Source organism: Micropterus dolomieu, linkage group LG18 (assembly GCF_021292245.1).
Source record: "Micropterus dolomieu isolate WLL.071019.BEF.003 ecotype Adirondacks linkage group LG18, ASM2129224v1, whole genome shotgun sequence".
NCBI lineage: Eukaryota > Metazoa > Chordata > Actinopteri > Centrarchiformes > Centrarchidae > Micropterus > Micropterus dolomieu.
In genome coordinates, this window is record NC_060167.1 from 17356620 (window position 1) to 17379159 (window position 22540).

The 22540-nt window shown below is 40.0% G+C and overlaps 1 protein-coding gene across 1 annotated transcript in view; it reads left to right on the plus strand.

Annotated features, from left to right (window-relative positions):
* The window catches only part of megf6b (multiple EGF-like-domains 6b), a 103415-nt gene that overhangs the window by 69695 nt on the left and 11180 nt on the right, over positions 1–22540 (plus strand). Inside the window, exons 5-17 of the mRNA XM_046075247.1 lie at positions 3668–3790; positions 10378–10500; positions 15047–15172; positions 15907–16029; positions 16384–16506; positions 16593–16730; positions 18183–18305; positions 18481–18603; positions 20181–20351; positions 21075–21206; positions 21343–21471; positions 21589–21717; positions 21987–22121. Coding sequence (XP_045931203.1) covers positions 3668–3790; positions 10378–10500; positions 15047–15172; positions 15907–16029; positions 16384–16506; positions 16593–16730; positions 18183–18305; positions 18481–18603; positions 20181–20351; positions 21075–21206; positions 21343–21471; positions 21589–21717; positions 21987–22121 — 1698 coding nt within the window. The remainder of the gene's footprint in view (positions 1–3667; positions 3791–10377; positions 10501–15046; positions 15173–15906; positions 16030–16383; positions 16507–16592; positions 16731–18182; positions 18306–18480; positions 18604–20180; positions 20352–21074; positions 21207–21342; positions 21472–21588; positions 21718–21986; positions 22122–22540) is intronic.

Sequence of the window (22540 nt, forward strand, 5' to 3'; positions counted from 1 at the left end):
GCTTCTAGGTGATCCCCATCTTTATAGCACCTGGTAAATGAAAGCAGCTGGGAGGACAGCAGGGAATGCAACCAGGAATGAACACTAGCAAAGCACATTATTAACCAGCAGGATTATAGATCAGGGCCTTAAAAGGAAAGGTTAGGCTATCCTTGGCGTCCCCCCTCCTGATCCTCGATGAATTCTTCAATTTTCCGGTCCATGACCCCCTGAGATAATATCAGAAGTCTGGTGGTTTTTGTAGGCCCTCTCGCGGTCTACCCAGACATTAGCCCCGCCCTCCTGGGAGCAGTGGCTGTTGTCCTTATCACAGGAAGTCACACAATACAGCAGAGGAATGTAAACCCTGAGCTTTGCAGCAGCTGAACTTTCAGAAACACAATCGAGAGTTTTAATTCTTTTGTTGTTTTTAATTCTTTACCTGATTGCTTTGGAACAGAGTTTTTACCCATTTTACAGATGTGTTTTTGTTTTGTATTTCACTCACAAGGAGACATAACAGCATTGAGAAATTTGGCATTGGCTCATAACTTACTCTGAGGTTTGTTATCCTCATTAAACAATAGAAAAGAAAATTAGAAACAGCCAGTAAATGCATGTCATTTGCTGTGTGAGTCTCTGCTCTTTTCCCAAAGGTTAACGTTTTATTTCATAAAAATGTTTTTTTGTTCTTAATGATGTGAGCAGTCTTGGTTTCAGGCAAGGTGGTCCACCTCTGTTATACAGCACTACGGGAAACCCTAAATACTCTGCAATAAAATACCAAACCACTAACTACAGGCTCCAAAATGAGTATACAGTTAAATCAACACCTCTTTGATAGATTTTTAGAGTACATTATAAGCTTTTTAGTGCGATTAGTTAAATGATAGGTTCATAGTGTTTTCATGCCTCTGCGTCACGTTGTCTTTGCATTCTGATCATTCATCTGTCTTTGTCTTCCCAACTAAATTGAATAATTGAAACAAGTACATCACTATTTGCAGATATTTCATAGACTAAAAGATTAACGAAATAGTTGAACATTTTTAACAATGAATAATCATGTGCAACTCTCCCTACATGGGTTTGACCCTGAGCTTTAGCCTTTGACCCTGACCTAGGGGCTGCAGACACTACTTTGGTTCAGGCATCTGGACTCCCCAGAGTCTCAGGTCAAGGAGAAGAAACCTTGGTGATCTGATGTTCACTGGACGTTGATCTTTAAACGCCCTCCTTGCCAACAGCTCTTGTTTTGATGTTTTTTTTAGATGTGTCTCATCACTCTGCTGGAGGTTCAGCTCGGTGACGGATTGATGAGGGGTGAGGGTGATGAAATGCACCCTGGAGTCAGGTGAAGGTACAGCCTCTGCTCCAATCCCCAGACTCGCTCATTCAGAGTTCATTGAGTTTACCATTCAGAGAAAATGCTTTTTATGGCAGGGAATGTTTCTGTTTTGAAATGAGCTTATACTAGTACATAGATATATACTGATTAGAAAAGGTAATCTTTCCATGTTGCAGCCACATATAACAAAAATCTGGTTCATCTCTCTTTTTTGTTTTTTATGGCAGATTTTTGGAACTATTTATTGATTTCCAATGTGGTCCTCATTGTAAAAGTGCATCAGTATAATTGAAGACATTGTAATATAAGATATTAATACCATACAAACAAACTAAAAGTACATAACAAATGTTCATTGCCATTTTTAAGACATAAAGCCTGTGCGCATGGCTTTCCTCTAATGAGTTTCTTCTGTCCTCTAAACATGACTTTGGCTAAACTTAATACAACTGACCGGGGGGGATCTTTTTCTAAACAAAATGCTTTATTTAACTTTATTGATCGTCTGTAGACAATATGTTGCGTTACGTATTCTGACCTGTAGCACTTCAACATTCCTGCTTGCTATCTGGGCAGAAAGACTTGGAGAATGATGAGTGTGACACTGACCTTGGGCAGACCCCTGCTCACGCTGCCACACAGGTGTGTGGCCTCAGGGGGGAAAGAGTGTGGGATAGACGCCCTCACACTCAGCACAACACAAACACACTCATGAGGCAGATGCTCACCACAGGATCCCTCAGGGTCTTTAATCCTGCCTTTGGCTTCAAGGCGCGTTCTGCTCAGTCACCATCACTTGTCTTCTTTAGTCTGGTTGTTTCTGCATAATTTTCTTCAAACCCACTGTCAGTACGTTGCTTATTTAGCAAGTGAAATGAACTGTACTAAAAGGCAGGCACTCTCTCACCCCCAGACTCATTAAATCAAGCTCTTATGATGTCATTCCCAAATAAAAATCAACGAGCATCCAAATTGGATCTTTAGCTGCAATTTATCCAGTCTTGCTAGGAAGGATTGGAGTAATAAATTGATTAGGAATTATGTTTCATAGTATAGTAAAATTAATTCTTGAAGGTAAAGGTAACATTTCATTACATGTTGTATGTGTTTAGGTTTTATGACAGTTTTGAAACACTTGTCAATAGAAATAGTGCAGTGTTTTTGCTGTGACCATTTCCAGATGTTGTAAACTGAGAGAGAAATAGTTTAATTGGCTGGTTAAACGCTGGCATCGCAGTGTACCAAAAGTTGCTAGAGGGGGGAAAATGTTAAAGCAATTTTCTTAGCGTTCGTACTCTTCCTCTGTACAGTAACTCTCCTGTTTTATGGACATGGAGAAAGTTTACAAGCTGATTAGTGCCAAGTGAATGCTCCCTCCTAATTTTCTCCATGGCTTTCAGTTTTCAGTCCAAGATTCCTTCGGTTGGCATGGCAAATGAAACAGCCCCATGTCATCAAGTCTAAAAGTACACTGTGAGTGTAATCTCTCATGACAAACCCCCATATGAATGAAATTTAACAGTAATGCAGGCAATGTGGAGATGTGTCCTGAAACTGCAGAGTAAGAATCGAACAACCCTTAACACATTACTCCTTTCATTTTCAATTTTAATATCTCCTCATTACGGAGAAGCTCTGCAGCTCAAATATGGTATATGATGAACTGTCAGCACCTGTATCTGATGCGAGTCATTATGTGTAGTTTGGGAACTGGAGGGTAAGATTTTTATCTACTTTAGTTGATGACAGCTTTTGCAGGATATTTAGCTGATGGAAATGAAATGGAAAAACTGTGACTTCTTGTTGAAGTGTTTTGGAGGTTCTGCATGATTGACAAATGCCTAGTCCTGGTTCATGTTGAAGGGAGTTTACAGTTTATGAGGACAATATGTTACTTTTCTTTTGTCCCACTAACTTTATTACTTCATACATTTTGTTCCCGTTTTGGATATATTATGCATTTTTCCTTTTTTTTTACATTTTCCATGATAGTTGTTGGTACCAAGAAGTCGAGTTTAGGGATGGAAACGGTGCACAATTTCCCACAGAAATTCTCATGAATTTCCAGGCACTTGAGCACTTTCCACACTTTTAAAAGCTACATCCAAATTTAATCACAGAAAACATTTAAAACTTAATCAGACTGACATGAAAGGGAAGACACATTTTTTTCTTAATATTTTCCACTAAAAAAAAGCTCAATGCTGTTTTCACCAAAACACCAAGCTTTTTAAACACATTTGACTGTTTTTCCGCAACAGTTAGTTCTCTTTCATTTCTGCCTTTGGTCGTAATTTTAATGACTGCAGGATTAACTTTGTCCTTGTTTCCCTACATCAGATGTGAATGAATGTGAGGAGACCAACGGAGGATGTGAGGCTCTCTGCTGTAACACCATTGGAAGTTTCTACTGCAGGTGTCCTCCTGGACTGAAACTAAATGAAGATGGGAAAACTTGTCAAGGTGAGTCCTCTACAATATATGTTTTGTTGTGGAGCTGGGTTGTGTATCAGTTCAATTTCAGTAACAGGATACCAGATATTGGGGTTCTGGTTGTCATAATGTACAGACAAAATGTCATCTGATCTGAAAATCCACATCACTACACTGAAAATGTTGTTGAGTGTAAATTTCTTTTGGAAACACAAATGGTCAGCTCCACAAAATGGTCATAGTATTTAATATTCCTTGGAAAACAAACAAACACTATATTTGAGATTTCTTTTACCCGGCTTTGTGACCTTACACCACTCAACACCCACTACACTGTTAAATATTTTTAGTCATGCATTGTAGCTCTAGGTATGGCAGCTCAACCGAAATATTTTAACAATTAGTGGAGATATTGCCTTGAAATTTGGTTCAGACATTCATGCTTTCCACAGGATGAATCCAAACGAATTTGGTGATCCTACTGAAAGTGCAGCTACCATTGCATGTATTCATTTGACGCTTTTATCCAAAGCGCCTTAAATTTGAGGAACGACATACAAGCATTAATAAAGCATTAATAAAGTAGGAGATCTACAAGTGACATTAGATAATAGTTAGCCTAGAGCAGCAATAAATACTAGTAAGAGCTGTAAGCGTGTACGGCATCAATGGGGTAAATATCTAGGGAAATAGTTAATGAATAGTGCAATTAATACAAGAAAATTGTAAGGAGAAATGAGAAGAGGACAGGAAGTGCATGTGAAGGGTTAGGGGTTAGAGGTGTTATAAGAGGAAGTGTGCTACTAGTCTATCATGAGCCTGAGCATCTGTAAACCACAGCTCACCAGAACTGCGCTTCTTCCCGATACTTTCCCATGAGATTTCTTTTTGCTCCATCATAGTTTGATGTTCCTGATTAGGAAATCTCTGCGAGTGGGTTGGTTTAATCAGAGTAATGATTCCTCTGTGCAGCAGCCAAGCCTAGAAGAGAGACGCTGGAGTGCTCTGCAGTGTGGCTGTCTGCTGGAGGAAACAGTGAGAGATCCGATCCAGGTCACGGTTATTAGGAGAGTTGATGGAAACGTTGTCACAGCTGGCTTTCATAGCTCTCTGCCCTCCACCACTGGTGGAAATTGAAGGAAAACAGCTACCTCCCCCCAGCATTAGTGTCGTAATTGTCTGTAATTGGCAGAAGTATTAATCGGGGTAAAAGAAGCTGGATGAATGTTGAGGATGTTTAAGTTAGCATTGCATGTGTAGCGCTGCGTCTGCAGAAAGTGATCAACTGTAGATGGGAGGGCTGCTGGGCAGATTCCGCATGAGAGAGAAGATCCATTCATTTAGCTGTTAAGAATAAATGGTTCGGGGGATCGTACACAACCACATTAATTCTTTTGGGGAATCCTGTCCTTGGCAACATGCTATATTTCTTTTAATGAAAGACATCTGCTATGGGATGTTAATATGCTATTAGTGCTGGCATGGGCAAGAAACGAACAAACGCATCTTTTGTTAGTGGCAACCCCCCCCCACCCCCACCCCAAAAAAACATACTGAATTTACAATTTAATCCCTTCTGGAGAGTTCCCTAGATCCAAGCTCCTGGTCAAATTCCATTTTATTCATTTATGAATTTTTACAATTTTAAATAAGCATCATTGATACAAATGGTACTGAAGAAGCCAACAGTAACTGCTGTCACGCTGAGTGCAGTGTCAACATTTTAGCCGTCATGCCAAATGAACTTTACTGCTTGGACCAAGAAGAGCGTAACGGTCTGCCAGTGCTTGGCACCTGTCTTAATAGTGAGATGGAGGAGTGTGCAAGTAACATCTTCCAAAATCAACAGGTATTAGTTACTCTTGAGTCTTTTTTTTGGAAGACAAACATCTTGCTGTTGGTCTCTCCTGGATTTTTCTGGTATTTTATTTTGATTTTTTTACTTTGGCAAGGTATCTTACAGTTATGGCTCTGAGCCTATCATCTGTCTTCCATGCTTGAGCAGGCTACTTGCCTCTTCACCTGGCTGCCATCATTGTCCACATGATTCTGAGGTCTGCACAAATATTCATTTTATGTGTGGCGTGTGTGCAGAGTTGTGGTTAAGATGGCGTGTAGTGTCACAAAAACGATCTGTATCAGTTTCTTCCGGTCTGTCTGAGCTTGAGTACTCCTCAGATGCTCGCGGCCTGATGTAATGACTGTGCAGGTGTTTGTTACAGAAGCTTTAAGGTGCATTATTGAGAAGAAAGGTCATTGTATCCCGCAGAGGTCTCCGAGGTCCATTTCTGTTCAAAACATGGAAGTGATGCTGACCATGGACATGCTTTGCTCTTTATGAGCTCTACAAAATGCTGCCGTGGTCCTGCTGCTGTAGTGCTGTTGTGTATATGTGTTGGCAACAGATGAGAGCGCACAATGCTTAGCCCATGAATAGACGGTTTCACGGCAAGGCTCATTCCTTTCTCAGATGTTTGGATTATAAATACTGAATTTGATTTCTGGCACTTATCAAATTTGGCTTTCCTTTGGTGGCAGTTTTTTTTTTATGCATGTCAATATCAAAAGAAAAATATAGACAGCACATCCTTTAGTCTGTTCACATTCTTTACACTCAAAAAACGAGTGATGTGCACTCATAAATCTCACTTTTTTATCACATAACATTCTTTGAAGCAACCATTAAATACAGTGGCCCAGTAGTGAAATGTAGTAAATCATTGAGGGATTGAGGGTTGGCTGGTAAAATGCAGGATAAAAATTTGTAGTTCTTGCAGTGCTGGATACACTTTTAGTGTTAGAGAGTTTAGAGGGGGCGGGGGAGGATCTTTAATGTGACATTTAGTAGATGGGAGGGTGAAAGAGAGAGGGAGATGGAGGAGGGGAGAGAAAAATCAGTAGGCAGAACGAATAAAAAGTAGTAACAGTGTTACATCAGACCAGGATTCAGCACCTGGAGAACTGCTCATTAATTCAACATTTTCATTGCAAATGTGCTTAACAAAAATAATGTTTACGTTGTTTAATTTTTTACAGTAAGCTTTTAATTTTTTTTAATTTTTATTAAATCCTCTACGTGAAGTTACATTTCACTTTTGGGCCATGGCTTTCTCATCAGGATGGTGGATTTTCTTTTTGTTGTTAATTGAAGCGATGGCATGTCTGACATCTGCTGCAAACTATCCACAAAGTTACTATAGAAGGATTTGCTATAGGCCACACTGTTACCATGGATACCATGGATATAATAGCTACAACCGTGGCTACCTGGCGGCAGGTAAGTGATGATTTCACATCCAAAATGCACGATGAAGCTGTGATAGCAGTGATTCAATACTTCCACTCCAGGTCTGGCATTAAGAGGAACATATTTATTCTGTTTATACTGTTAAACAAGTGAGAATCTGTGACATTTTTATTTTACAATAAATTCATTTTACCCTTTAAAAAAGTAGAAAATGCAACTATATAAACTTCAAAATGTGTCTTTTCAGAATTCACACTCATTTCTCAAAGCATTATAAATAGATTTTTGGTTGCACATGTCTTCACCATTTTTATATACAGTAGGACTTAGTGTATACATGGAGTTAATTACAGTAGTGAGAGTATTAATGCTTCTCCACAGCCAGACTGCCTAATCAGTCCCACTGATAATGTGTCTGCTGTACGCTCCATCTGGCACTGCCCGATAACTTTGTCTCTGATCAGAGCAGCAGGGGAGGTTTGCTTTTATCGACACAGATTACAGCGCATGAAAACATGAACTATGAATCATGAGAGGAGCTTTGTAATGCTAACGCAAACAGGGCTAGAAACCAGATACACTATTATGATTGAATATTTCTTTTCATGTTTGGCAGGACTGCAGCGCTCTGGGTTAAATGCACAAGATGAAACACGTTTTACATTTAACATTTCCATAATGCTGATAATCCCTCTGATCTGCTGTGTTACTTAGATGTCATTCTTGGAGATAAATCAAGACTGACAGAAATAATTTATCTTCTGCGCACAATAAACAAATCACCTTTCGGAAACGGACCAAAATAGTTTCCCATAAAGACGACACCGTGCTGTAGGTGGCTGCGGGCAGAGAATTAATGCTCCTTCTGTAAAAGCCAATGGCTGCAGAGGCTTTGGCTCCAAGCTCGAGGAGGGGATCATGTTCTGGAAGTGGAAACCAGGCTGGAGGGGATTCACTGACTGCGCGCTGCAGTTGTCAGAGGAGCATCATCTCCACAGCGCTGGATCCATTTCATGAAAAACCAAACCAAAAGACGGCATGCAGCGTGGATGGAAAAACGAAAGGACTGCTCCAGCCAGCTTTCCTGGACGCAGTGGAGCTGAAGTTTGGCAGCAGAGATTCAAAGAAGAGGAAAGTTTAAAAGCTAATTTCTGCCCCAAACACTATATTTGAAGATGCCGGGGGATATTATTGGGAGTAGATGGGTTCAGCTGAAGGATATTTCTATAATTTAGCTGTCTTGGCCGGGTTTTACTGGAACCATTAAGCAAGTGGATTTTAGTCCCTTTATGCTCGTACAATACATTTTTGTTCTTATCCTAATCCTATCCTTGTTATTATTAGGAGAATCAGTGTTTCATGCATCATATTAACCACTAAGGTTTTATAATTTATGACACTTCCCTCCTCCATGTTCCAAAATTCCCGGATGATGTATTTTGGGGCTTGTAAAGACCTGATTTATGAGTAAATCACAGGTCATATTCTGTTTGTGTGTACTGCGGGATCATGAAGACTGTGATGTGGTGGTATGTAATGTGCACGATGAGGCTCAGATTGTCCAGCTCCCTCCATCCCACACAGCATGACACGAGCACTATGGAGGCCAAATTCTTTTCCTATGTTACAGAGACTCTGAGATTCATATTCGTTTAACCACTGGCCACAAGAAGTACTACCTTAATGCGGCTGTAATCAATATTTTAAAACGCTACATCCGTTGTCTGTATCTCTACTGCCACTAGGGTGGTGATGGTATGTGATTTATTTAGATATTCGTTAGCTTCAACAACGTAGTCGCTGGTCTTTCTGGGGTCCACGCAAAAACAACAGTGAAAACAAACAACCATTTAAAATCGCACATAAAAATACAAAAGGCAAAATCTGTCAAATATAAAGATCAGAGAAAACAAGTGAAATAATTCTACATTTATTTCACTTGTAGAATAGAAACTACAATGACAGCAATCTTGTTAAATAAAATACAACAAAAACGAAATATAAAAACAAAAGTAAAAAGTGTTTAAAAACAGCAGTAATTAAAAGTAACTGTGCAATATCTTGACACAGTGTGGCCCAGTTATTGTTCTTCAGTTTGGCAGTTAAAAAGGAGATACACATTAGCAACATGAGACTATACCGGTTATTCTGTGCAGGCTAGCCTGCCCCTTTCCCAGTAAGGGCACAATGTCTATTGTTTTTATTATTTATGGGGTTTATTAATATGAAATTGTTTAATGTATTCTTTACAACTGTGTCCGGAAACAATCTAACTGTGTGGTCTGTGGTGGGAAAGTCAGTGTTTCCAGAGTTTGTACTAAACAACACTAAAAGAAAAAAGTAAAATTCTCCTTAGTAAATTATAATACTCAACCAGTTTATAAAACCAGCTCCTTTTTACAGGAATTTGTCTGAATTCTTGAAATAGTTTATTCCTGAAAATAGCTGTAGTCAGGGCTATACTGAACAACACATTTCTCAACCAGACATTTAACTTGGCGTTGGCTAATAGTGTTTTATGATGTGTTAGCTGTTTTTATAGACCTTATACAGCAGCCAAAAGACATTCATACTCACCTTTCTAATGCGTCACGTCACTTGTTTCAGTCAGCAACATTTACAATAACCCCACTGTGCTACTTTTAGTAATGTTGAAGCACTCAGGTAACTTGTCACTGGCCTGGAGGTGAGGCGGGTTTGACTTCACGTCCTCATTTTCCTGAAGTCTGGTGGCAGATGAGCTGTTAGCGGAATTCCAAACAGAGAAGGGCTTCGTAAATCAGCTCAGATCTCACAGGGGGTCTACTGAGGGAAAACAATTTATTAGTCTTTGACCCCTGAAATGAGAAATGTTTAGGATCACGGCTTGTTTCATTTGAAATCCGGTCACACAGCGAGGCACTCCTGTTTTGCTCACCACCACTTTCTCAGATGAAGAACCCCCTTCTTGTATTTGTTTATAATCTCAACGCTCGGCTGAGAGGAATGTGTATGTTTTGCATCCTCTGATTTAAGTTTCCATATGTTTGCTGCACCCAAGGGACTTTGACAAGAAGCAAAGGAATTTAAATTTGGCTTTAAATGTTCAGTAGTTGTTACCACATGGGGGAATTTGTTTGTTTGAGCTGCAGTGCACTTGTAGAATACTTTCCCTTCTCATCCAGCATCTCCTTTCTTCTTGGAGAGCGTCTTTATCCTAAATACGGCGTAAAATTCCTCACGCAGCTTGGAAGCTCATCTGGGCTTTATTCTTGTGACCATTTTTTTTTTTCTCATAATGAGAGGATTTAGTCAAATTGCACTAATTTCTATCCCGTCTTTCTCCTCCTGCCTGCTTCTGTCTGTGTCTTTTCTCCCTCCTTCCCTACAGATATTGATGAGTGCCAGGTCCACAATGGAGGCTGCCAGCACAGATGTGTTAACACCAGGGGCTCCTACCACTGTGAATGCTACCCAGGCTCTCGCTTGCACGTGGACGGCCGCACCTGCCTCGGTAAGAAACATTACAGCTTTCTGGTAGTGCTTACTCTGTGCACAGAAATAATTCTGCTGACAGGAAATTTGTCCCTGTTAGGTCATTGTTAGCATACTGTGGCTAATGTTACAATTACAGCACCCTGATGTTTGTCAGGTGTGCTGCAATTATATAAAAAAAGTGTGAAAGTGATACACAAAGTTTAAAAACATAACATCAAGTAACACAGCTGACTACAACATGATTTGAGGTCCTATCCTTCCTATAATCTGATTAGAAATATAAATCAGTATAAATGCCTCCAAAGCTTCCTCTTTATAGTGTGGTCCCACTTGTTAAAAACTCACATAAACAATGAAACACTGTTCTGGAAGAACTAATCGGCTGGAAGGTTCTTTACTGTGAGTGTGTGGTCATTATTTCATTGAAGTTTAGCCACATATGCTTTTTGACATGGACAATTAATCACGTAAACCACATTCATGATGTTGCAGTCGATGACCACTTTGATTCGGACAGAAACCCTATTGTGAGATGATTCAAATAACATTTGCTGGTAAAGCCACACTGAGTCCAGTTTGTTATTCCATTATTAATTCCCTTCAGTAGATGTCTCGTAGAAAGCTGTTTTTTGAAGTAGTTTTCTGTGAGTGAATCAACCCCAGCATGACTTGGAGAACATTTGTACTAAGGCAGCAAACTAACTATAATTTTATTTATCCATTAATGTGCTGATTACTTTATTGATTATTGGTTGGCCTATGAAATGTCCTAGAATTCCTGTAGTCAAAAGTATCATTAAATTGCTTGTTTTTTTCACCAATAGTCCAAAACCCAAAGATATTCAGTTCAGACAAGACAAAGATAAAGTAAAGCAGCAAATCCTCACAAATGAGAAGCTGGAACTTGGGGATTTTTTGGCAATGTTGCTTCAAAAATGTCTTACACAGTTACTTGATTATCAAAATATTTGTAAATCGGATTACACTTGTCTCTCTGTCCCTGTTTCCTGTCATCTGTCCACTGTCTCCTCTTAGTGAAGGCACAATATGCACCTGATAACTGATGTTTTAGCTCTAGACTGCACAACACACTTTGTAATACAACATTACAATAAAGCAGTATATTTTGACTGTTTCTTTTCAATATATTAACAGGTGCAAATGCATTAAAAATATTAATATCTGTGGATCCTGTTCTCTGGGTTTAGAAACGGTTCCTTTTTTCTTTCTTTCTAATCTAAGTGGGCTTTGACTTACACATCCAAGAACTTCAGCTGACATGGATGAGAAGTCCTTAAAGGTTCAGTGTGAAATATTTCTGGGGATCTAATGACAGAAATGCAATATAATATCCATAACTATGTTTTCAGTGGTGTATAAAGACCTTACATAATGAACCATTATGTTTTTATTACTTTAGAATGAGCCACTACATAACCGCGGGCACCCCCTTCTATGGAGGTCGTAGTATTTTGTCCTCATGTTTCTACCATAGACGACAAGGGATAAACGGCGCGTTTCGTCATCACAGCGTTCTTCTTCTGCTGTATAATTCCGGCAGTGTAGACGCCCGTCACTACATTAAATGCGTCCATAGAAGAAGAAGAGGGAATAATGATGATGATAATGATGATGATGATGATGATGATAATAATAATAATAATATGCAGTCTCTGAAAAGTCTTCTGGTTTATTAGAAGTAAGAAGAGAAGTGACATTTGGACAAATGAAGGAGCACACGTGTTATTTAGCAGGAGAGCCGACAGCCTGTGTATCTTTATACCATGAAGCCAGACCGGGACAGATGCAGACCGCTGACGGCAGAAATGACGGATGTTGTGAATTTTCCCAGATGGAAGGCTATAATGTGGGACAGATGTTTTCAAAGTGGTGCTGAAATTGTCTGTTTTCTGCTGGACAGGTAACGTTAATTAACTTAAGTTTGTCAGACTTTAGCGACGCAAATGAAAGCTGTTGTTTGATAGTTTTAGCTTGAAGCTGGCCATAATCACAGAGAGAGGTGAGGTGTTTCCCCTGTCAGTGGTATGAAATATGTAGTTGCATTAATTTCATGTCACCTACTTATTCTCCAGCCTGTGGGTTGGCTTTGCTGGTTACATTAGCGAGACAATCAGCTGATCAGTAACGTTACTTGGCAATAAAACCTGAACGTTGGCTTAGAGCACAGAAGCATCAGCCAGCTAAACTTTTACTGTTCTGGTAGAAAAATCATGTAAAGTTAGTTGGATTGGTTTATTCTCCAGCGCTGGCTTTGGCTTGTGGTGTAACATATGTAGTTGGATTAATTTCATGTAGTTACTCTCACTCCAGCGCTCTGTTTTGGCTTTGTCGTTTATGTTGTTGCTGTTATGAGACAGTCAGCTTATCACTAATTGGCAATAAAATGGTAGCTTACAGCTGGAAGCTCATGTCAAACAGCTAAACCTTTACTACCCTGGTAGAAAAACTATGTTGTTGGATTAGTTTCATGTAGTTACTCTCTCTCCTGCGCTCTGAATATTATTGGCAATAACGGTAACAGCAGAGAAGCTCAGATCAGCAGCTAAACTTCACATTTTACTGCCTTGGTGGAAAACATGTATTTCTTATTACCACTAATGGTGATATATAACAAGACCGTGTGCCTATCAATTGACCAATAATGAATACTTTCCAAATTTGCATTTTAAAAAGGTGTTTTTTGGATAGTGTTTGGCCACTATGCACACAAATGTGTAATTTGTACTATACACATGCTAAATGCCCATTAAAAACATTGCACAAGACATTTTGGTAAGATTTGCATGCAAAGTCAGAGGAGCCTTGACCGTCACCAGCCAATGCCTTTGTAAACTTCATGTATTATGTGGTATGGTTTTTCTGAATAATTAAGTAAATATAATTTCTTAATATAATGTAATAATAATAATATGTAATTTCCACTTGTGGTCATAGTGGCTTTTGTTCAGTAAAAGTTACATAGTCTTACTTTAAAGTGCTCAGAAAAATGGACATTTGAACTATGACAACTGGGCAAACACCATCTGATGAAGAGGAAGGTTGCATGATTCAATAGAAAGCTCCAGAACAGGTACTAAATGGACCTTGTGCTGAGATTTTTTTTGTCTAGACCTAGAGAGTTGTAGCTCACAGTGAATGAAGAGTTCGCTCTATGACAAAGATAAAGTTGCGAAAATAATAAGTACTTAAAATTAAACAAAGTGACACAATTATTATTAGAGAATGTAGAAAAATGTTGGTTGATTTATCAGTTTAGCCGTAATGTTGAGCTACTTTTGTTTAGTTATGTTTCCAGCCTTTCCCACCATTAAATTCTGCTAGTGTGTTATTTGAACTCTCACGTAAGCTTCCCTCCTTGAATGTTATCCTGTCACTCTTGACCTCTGCAGAGTCGACACAGTAACCTGTATGTTGTTTCTGTCACACTAGATACTTTAGGTTTGGGTTTTTCAGAAATAGCTGATAGAGAAAGGAGTATAAACCTGGCCCTAGTTTCTGCAGTCAGGAATGTAAACAGTGCTGTGACATTTAGAGTGGAAATCGTGTGTTTCTTGGCTTCATAAAGCGAAAGTAGTTTCATTGTCTTATACTGAAGAGCAGAGCAGTACTATAGCTGGGACCCAACTGTCCCTGAGAGGCCCTTGTGTGACAGCTGTTGCATGAAGAAATGACTGATTGCGCTAGTAATCATAGTGCACATCTGGGCTGACTCTTAGGTGAAGTTTATCTGTGAGACTGCATATCCATCTGCTTACAGTTGAATTTTAAAACTGCGCAGAGACGAGCTGAAAAATGTGTTCATGTTCACAAATAGATCAAATACTGAAATCAACTCTGAAATTTTTCTTTCCATATAAGAAGTGAATACATGTTTTTCATGTTTGCACTATTCATAGCATAAGCACATACATAGTGGATAAAAGACAGCACAGAATCATAGGGAGAAAAAGACGAGCAGATGTCCTCAAATCAATTCAATCTCCGCTCTGTTGATCTTATCCAGTTCTCGATCTGCCAGCAGAGGTCAGATGTATCCCACACACTTAGCGTGTGGCTGAATAATATTTGAGCTGGAAAGCACTCTGCAGTTTGACGTGTACTTGTGATGGATGGATCTTGACTCCAGCCTTCAAGTATGAAAAACGCCGGGCTGTTGGACCCGTTGTTTTCTCTGAAGGGATCGAGTCGAGTCCAGGCCGATTTCATCTATGTGCTAGAAGAAAAAAAACAGACAAGGCAAGATGATTGAGCTGGCTCTTTCCTCAGTCTCATCAATGGACGAGGGTTGTCCACCGCAGAGGTCCTGCCAGTCAAATCTGTAGGAATGTCAGTACAGCAGTCATGACCTCGCTGAGAAATAATCCTGTAGATGTGACACTGCGGTCAAACTGAAAGTCAGAAAGACTAACAGGAATCTGCAGTTTGGATTTATTATCTCATGATCGCTCATTTATCACCCAGTCCCTGCCTTTCTTTCTGTCCCTTCATTTAAGTTTCTCTGGCCATCTGTCATGTCACTTACTTTTTTCTGGCCTTTTTAGCTGTCCATTCGTGTGCCATCAGCAACGGAGGATGTGAACACTACTGTGTGCAGCAGTCTGCAGCCCATTTCCGCTGTCGCTGCAAGCCAAATTACGCGCTGGCAGAGGACGGCAAGCATTGTAAACGTGAGTGGCCAAAATCTGGTGTAAGGCAACACTAAATACACATGAACACTCTGCACAAAGCAGAAAGGAGGAATAATAAATGGATGGGTGACTGAGGAAAGAGTGCCAATAAAACTGAGTGCTTTGGAAGATTATGAAGGTGTGATGCTGGAGATTTGATCGCAACTTTAAAAACACATTGCCTGCATCTGCTGCCAGTTGTAATTATCTGACAGGATGTCTGTTCTGGAGCAAAATTTACTGTCATCCATATGATGAGATATTCAATTAGAGTGAATCACAGCATTCTCCTTTTATTGTGTTTTCTCAAATTAGTATTTTGATGTCTTCTCTCCAATCTCTGAGGCCGTGTAGTTGAGTACGGTTCTCTGGGGGTGGGAAATTATACATAAATGTATTTTGAATTACTGTCTTTCAGATGCTTTTACTTTGTAATTGTTGGCTGTGAACAGCTTCCTCTAATTTTTGCAAAGCTGAAGGTTCTCATTCCAGATGCTGGACAGGCTTACACAAGTTAAACACACAGACAGACAGACAGACAGACAACTATGCAGAGTGAACATTAAAGAGATGAGTTGGAGGTGCCGAGTGGCAGTGTAAATTTAAAGCTCTCGATATGCTCTGCTTTAAGATGTCAGTTTTTACAGTTTTCCCCACTCCTGAACCAGATGTGTTCCCCGCATGACTAACACCAGTGGATTTATGCTTATGTGTGTGTGCCTTTTGTGTTGCAGTGCTGAATCCCTGTGCAGATCAGAATGGAGGCTGTATGCACGAGTGTCGAGTTGATGGTGGCAAAGCTCAGTGCGACTGTAAAGTTGGTTACATCCTCGCTGAAGACAAGAAAACCTGTGAAGGTAAATTCACCGGCAATAGTGACATTATAGTCATTACAAATGTAGTTAAGAGTGTTGAGTAGTAGTAGGCACTCTGCAACTCTCACGAATCCACCACAAAACAGCAATCACCTGTACTTTTTATCAAAACGCTATTTCTAACAATAAAAAAAGTTTATTTTAAAACTGCATTATGTCATGTTATCTTGGTGAGGTCAAACAATCTACACATAACAAATGTTAGGGATTATCTCTGTTTAATGTGTTTCTGAAAAGAAGAGTCCCATATCAGTTGGGCCCTAAAATAAATGAGCCTGTTTAAACCAGATATATTCCTCCATTTTATAATGTGTTTTTCATTTTATTTTGTCACAGATATCGATGAGTGTGAGACAGAAGAGGCTAACTGTGCTCACGGCTGCCACAACACACTGGGCTCTTACGCCTGTGTGTGTAACGCTGCCTATGAGCTGGGATCTGATGGAAAACAATGTTACAGTCAGTTTAAACCCGCTTAATATTATTACATCTTATATTCATTGGTACAAAATAATAAGACACATTGTCTCTCTGTGAACTTGAAGGAATTGAGATGGAGATCGTGAACAGCTGCGAGGACAACAATGGTGGCTGTTCGCACCACTGCCAACATTCAACCGGCGGGCCTGTTTGCTCCTGTAACCATGGTTACAGACTAGACAATGACCTTAAAACCTGTGTGGGTAAGAGACCGTCATGCTCTTGCACTGACTGAAAAACATGCTTATGGGGCGCTGGCTAGCTTAGCTGGTAGAGCAGTGGCCAGGGTTCAAGTCCGACCCGTGGCCTTTTGCTGCATGTCGGTCCTCTCTCTCTCTTTCCCTCACACATTTCCTGTCTTTCTCCAGCTGTATAACACACATTATTCAACATTTCTGTAAATGTGCCAGTGTTAGCCAGCTGGCTAATTTTCAACTGCAGTCCTTAGGCAAGAAGTTTAAAAGCCTTTAACATTTCCTTAAAGGCAAAAACAAAGTAAAAACAAACCTGTAACAAATTATAAGGCATAAACCTACTCATGCATTACATCAGCACTCATTTACAGTAACTTTCCAGAAATGTCTTATTGAATTATTAGTGTTTTATGTATAAATGCGTTAATAAATGGGTGTTTATGGCTTTATAGTTTTGTCGATTGGCTTCCATTATGGATCTAGTTCTAAGTTGTGTTTAACAAATCTTTTTTACTCTGCTAATTTATGTTGCTGCATACTGAGAGGTGTTAATATTATATCCAACTTATTTATATCAGTGAATGTTGAAAATATAACAGTATAACACAATGCAATTCAACAGAACTACAAACAATCAGCGCTTCAATAAAACACTTTCAACAAAAACAATATAACCTTCATGAAGGGAGGATTGCAGGACTGTTGGCTTAGACTGCATTAGTTTAACCTAACTGTAATAAAGTGGCAACAGAGCGGATATTTGATGAGGGATTCAAAAGGATTTGGATTCAGTGAACACATTTGTTGCTGGATTAATGCTTAACAATCCTAATAATCCTATGAATGAGAGGTTGTCATATTGATTATGTCTGTGAAGATTCTCAGTCATCCAGGTCAAAGTTATCCAAGGAAGGTTAAAAAAAACCAAAAAAAAACCTTTTAACCTTTATTGGACACATTGGTAATATTGTGCTGTAAACTCCCTGTGAGTCCCCTGAAATGTACTGTAGCTATATAAACACAAAATACAAATGATTACCAAATAGCTCAGTCAGTGTAGATGGTCACCCAGTATACTAGAAAACAAGAGAAAACAAAACTCTACTGAGCCCCTGAAGTACTCTTTTTTTTTCTTTCTTTTTTTAAACAATAAAATCTTTTGGGACTTGTGGGGGATCTGTAGGACTCAAATCTATAATGCCAAAATGCTGTTTTGTTGTGGAGGTGGAAAATATCGAGTTCAGTTGCAGAGGAGTGAATGTTTACTGATATGAGCCAAGGATTGTAAAGGGAAAAAAAATGTTTAAGTTCTATTCTCCTTTAGTTGTAACTTTAATCTTAATTGGCTGTTAAACCTGTACAATTTACATCTTCTCATAAAATGTTTGTGTCGCTGAGCAGGGAAGCATATCTCTCCCATCGGTTCATAATTTCTGTCTTCCTGCTTGTTGTGTTTGGCAGATGTCGATGAGTGTGGAGAGCAGAGCTCCTGCTGTGAGCAGGACTGCACCAACTACCCCGGAGGTTATGAATGCTACTGCTCAGCAGGATACAGACTCAACTCAGACGGATGTAGCTGTGATGGTATGCTTAACCCTCTGTCAAAATGTGGATGTCAACTCACACTTTTATGAGACGGAATATTTATTTTTTAGTTTAACATGTTAAGTGAGGACTGTTAAATTGCCTTGGTTTTTCTCAAGTTCTCCTCTTGATGTAGCAAAAGTGTTTTAGTCTGTGTTGTGTCTGTGTTGTTTAGATGTAGATGAGTGTCTTGCTGCTAATGGTGGTTGTGATCACACATGCCAGAACAGCGCAGGTTCCTTCCAGTGTTTCTGCCGCCGGGGCTTCCGTCTGGAAGAGGACCGGCAATCCTGCATCCGTGAGTATCGGCAATCACAGTAAAAAGAGCGAGTGGCAATCACTCCAGAAAAATGCCAAGAGAAAACCTGGCAAACTGTCCTATCCTGTGGTCAGAGCCATTCAGTCTTAATTGTGTTAAAGAGCAGAAATGGAAAATGGATATTGCAGTTTGAGATGTTTACATGTTAAAACATGAAACCACCACGATTTGAACAAAAAACTTCTAAACTGGCCCACAGTTGTGTCTCAGCTGGAGAAAGAATAAGATAAGGACCATGAACAGAAATATTGCCAGCCAATCACGATAGTAGTTTTTAAACAATAGGCATATTTCATAGCTGACATTTTGAGTGTAGCAAAAGCATACATGTTACTAATAAAAATAAAGATTAAAGTGGCTCTGCTCTATTCAAGTTCTATTCAAGCCAGCATGCACAATACCAGGACCCTGAAACTTAAGTCGCTAAAAGGAATTCAGCCCTCATTCATTTTATTATTAACACTTGTGCTTTTCCTACTGTGACATGTCAAAATGTCTCAAATGAAAAATGACAATACCACTAACAGCCTGTTTGATTAGTGCTGGGTCTGGAGCAGTGGGGAAAAAATCAAGAAAATATCTCTAATGTACTTCATAGAAACTAAACAATTGTCGTGAAATAATAACGTCCCCAGTTTAAAACCTGTCTTTTCTTAATTATCATCTGACAGATTAGTTTCAGTTCCTCCTACTTTAAAACCAGCTTTTCTTGGATCACATCAGTGTTTTTCTTCTGTCAACCAAAGTCAAGTTAAGCTCAGAAATGTTGCTTACTTTTAACTTTCTTATTTCATACTTGCTTAAAGCAACATTATGTAAAATTTTTTTGTGCGATTTGACGCTCCTACCCTTTCAGAGTGTAATTCACAGCTGTTGTAAATAAGGACAGATGAACGCGTGCATTTGTTGTGATTACATTACGATCAAAAACTAGCAAGTCGACAACTTTGCTAACACAGCTAAACATCAAGCAAGTGCCACAACCAAGACATCACAATATTACTTACTAGTCCAAAAGAAAGGACACCAGCTCTGGCGTCTGTCTTGCAGCCTTTAATTTCTCAAAGCTCTCACCAACGTCTGGGAGCCTCTTGCTCGCTCACTCTCTTCTTAGCTTCCTCCCTTGATGTCCTCTTCAGTCTCTTTGCCTTTGCCATTAGTTAACATTATTTCTGTAGAGGCTGTTAAATCTGGGTATGTTACTCGCTGGCCCGGCTCCGGCACGATACCGGTGCCGTTCTCCACCACCAGCAGCATAATGTTGCGTGAAACTTGATTGGCAAGGTAGCCAACAAAGCTAGACACAACCAACTCAACAGCATTTACACTAACATTACCAATGTCTGAGTTACTAGTAAGTGTGCTAACACCATCAGCAGGACCGCCAGCTCAGCATCTATCTTGCATCCTTTCAGCTCTTTTAGCTCACACCAACGAGTGAAAGCCAGTCCGATACTGTTGTCCAGTCACTTGCTCGGTTGCTTTCTCTTTTCCTCTTTCTCTTTTTCTTTTGGTAGTGTGTGTATTTTACTTTCTTCCTGTCTGCCTTCCCACAGCACTAGAAGATGCAGTTGAGGCCCTGTCAAGCGGAGGTGCCATTGAGCTGCCTCTCATTCGCCCGCAACTCACCTTAATTCAGGACTACAGCCAACCCCTGGAGCGCTATGACGACTATGAAGACGACGAGGGGGAGCTCAGGGCAGAGAGTAACCTGGCAGAGAAATTCAGTGAGTTTTCCCTTAAACCATTAACCGCTCATTATCATTAACAGGAACCTGTATCTGATTACCTGAGTGTGACTCCCGGGAGGTGAAGCTGTTTGATAGGCTCATTTACTGCAGGAAGGAACAGACCACACAGTGGGGGTTAATTACTGTGCTTCATGCTCCCAGACTGTTGGTACTTACTGTAACACCACAGCTTCTCTGTCAGGAATGCTGAGGCTCATATGTCCTGGCAGCTAAACAGGAAGTCAAAGGCTCTGTTTTGTGTGGCCAAACTTGATGGACTCTTTTGAACAGCAGAAGTGGAACATTTGATGTTACTTCACTGAAAGGTGAAGTGCAAAACTAATTTTGATATTTTTTGACCTGACAAATATTGAGCTAGGATCGCAATGTTGTCCATTCAAATAAATTTATGGTTTGGAGGCTTTTTTCATCAATGCAGATTTCCAATAGCCTTGCACCCATGTGATGTGTGTGTATAACAAGCTACATTCCTCTTAACTTCAGAAATATATTCATAACCTCTGACATCCAATGAGAAAATCAGTGTCCTGCCCTAAAACGTCAGAGGCAGTTACTAAATGTTAAGTGTCATGATATGTTTGGACATGACAAAAATGAATCGATCAGTTCGAACTGTCCCTGTCGAATCACAATTGAACTGTCATGACTGCGAGCTGGATGTTGATGTTAAGAGCAGTGTGTCTCATTCATTGTTTCCAGTGTGTTTGGATGACACTTTTGGCCATGACTGCAGTTTGACGTGTGACGACTGTACGAATGGCGGAAAATGTAATCCGTGGAAAAATGGCTGTGATTGCCCCAATGGGTGGATAGGCATCGTCTGCAACCAGAGTGAGGATTGGCTCAACGCATACAGACACTCCTAACACACAAATACATACACATGTGCACACCTTCACCACTGGATCAAAGTGTAAAGTCTTGATAGTGCAGAAGTGAATAAACCTTTTCATTTTCGATATCACAGCGTGCTCCGTGGGATATTTTGGTAAAAACTGCTCCATCCCCTGTAAGTGTAAAAATGGTGCCAGCTGTGATCCGGTCACCGGGAGCTGCCGCTGTCCGCCTGGAGTCAGTGGAGACTTGTGTCAAGATGGTGAGTTGTCTCCCTTTGTCCCAGAGAAAAAGTTTGTTGTGCCTTAATTTTCAATGAAAACATCCCCCCCCCCCCCATGACATGATCTAAGTATCTTGAGTTGTTTCCTGTGTGCAGGCTGTCCTAAGGGTTTCTATGGAAAGCAGTGCAATAAGAAGTGTAATTGTGCTAATAATGGGCGCTGCCACCGGACCTACGGAGCCTGTCTGTGTGATTCTGGACTCTACGGACGCTTCTGCCACCTCCGTAAGTCCCACTCTCCTAACATTACCGGACTGTCACCCTTGAACTCTCATGAAGGGAACTCCAGATTTCAAAAGCTTTGAATGACGTACTGTGAATTTTGCCATATGCAATAAAACAAACATTACATACTCTTATTGTGGCTGATATTTTAATGTTTTAATGTCATATCATATTTCTTTTCTGTGTGGGCCATCCTGTTGTGAAATCGTCCGACGTCAATCTTCTGTCTCTCTTCTGTCTCTCTTCTCCTCCTCGATTTCCTCCTTCAGCTTGTCCTAAGTGGACCTTCGGCCCAGGCTGCTCTGAGGAGTGTCCGTGTGTCCAGCAGAACACTTTCGAGTGTCACCGTCGACATGGCACCTGTGTCTGTAAACCTGGTTACCAGGGCAACACCTGCAATGAAGGTGAGCACATTGTCACAATGCTCTGCTCATCTTTTACTTAAATTAAAAGAGAAGAAAAATAAAAGTGCCAGCGTAGTGAATAAATGTACTTGCATGCCAAGAAACGCTGTATCGCCACTGTTCAGAGACACCATAATGTTTAATAATCAGTTTATTATTTATAAAAAGTTAACATAAGCAGTTCAAATAAACTGTACATAGCTGTATGCTCTAAAGGGACACATACATCAAGTCCATTTGAGTTGCAGCCAAGTGCATTTGCTTTCTGATATAATCAGCAGAGGGACTCAGGCAGTGGTGGGGTACCAAAACCTCCCTAAGAACAGAAAAATAAATTCATTGAGGGGAGGAGGGGGAGCATGATTTCCTTTTTCTCGTATCACTGTTGTCTTAACATGGTGAGTAAATACTCTGTCCTG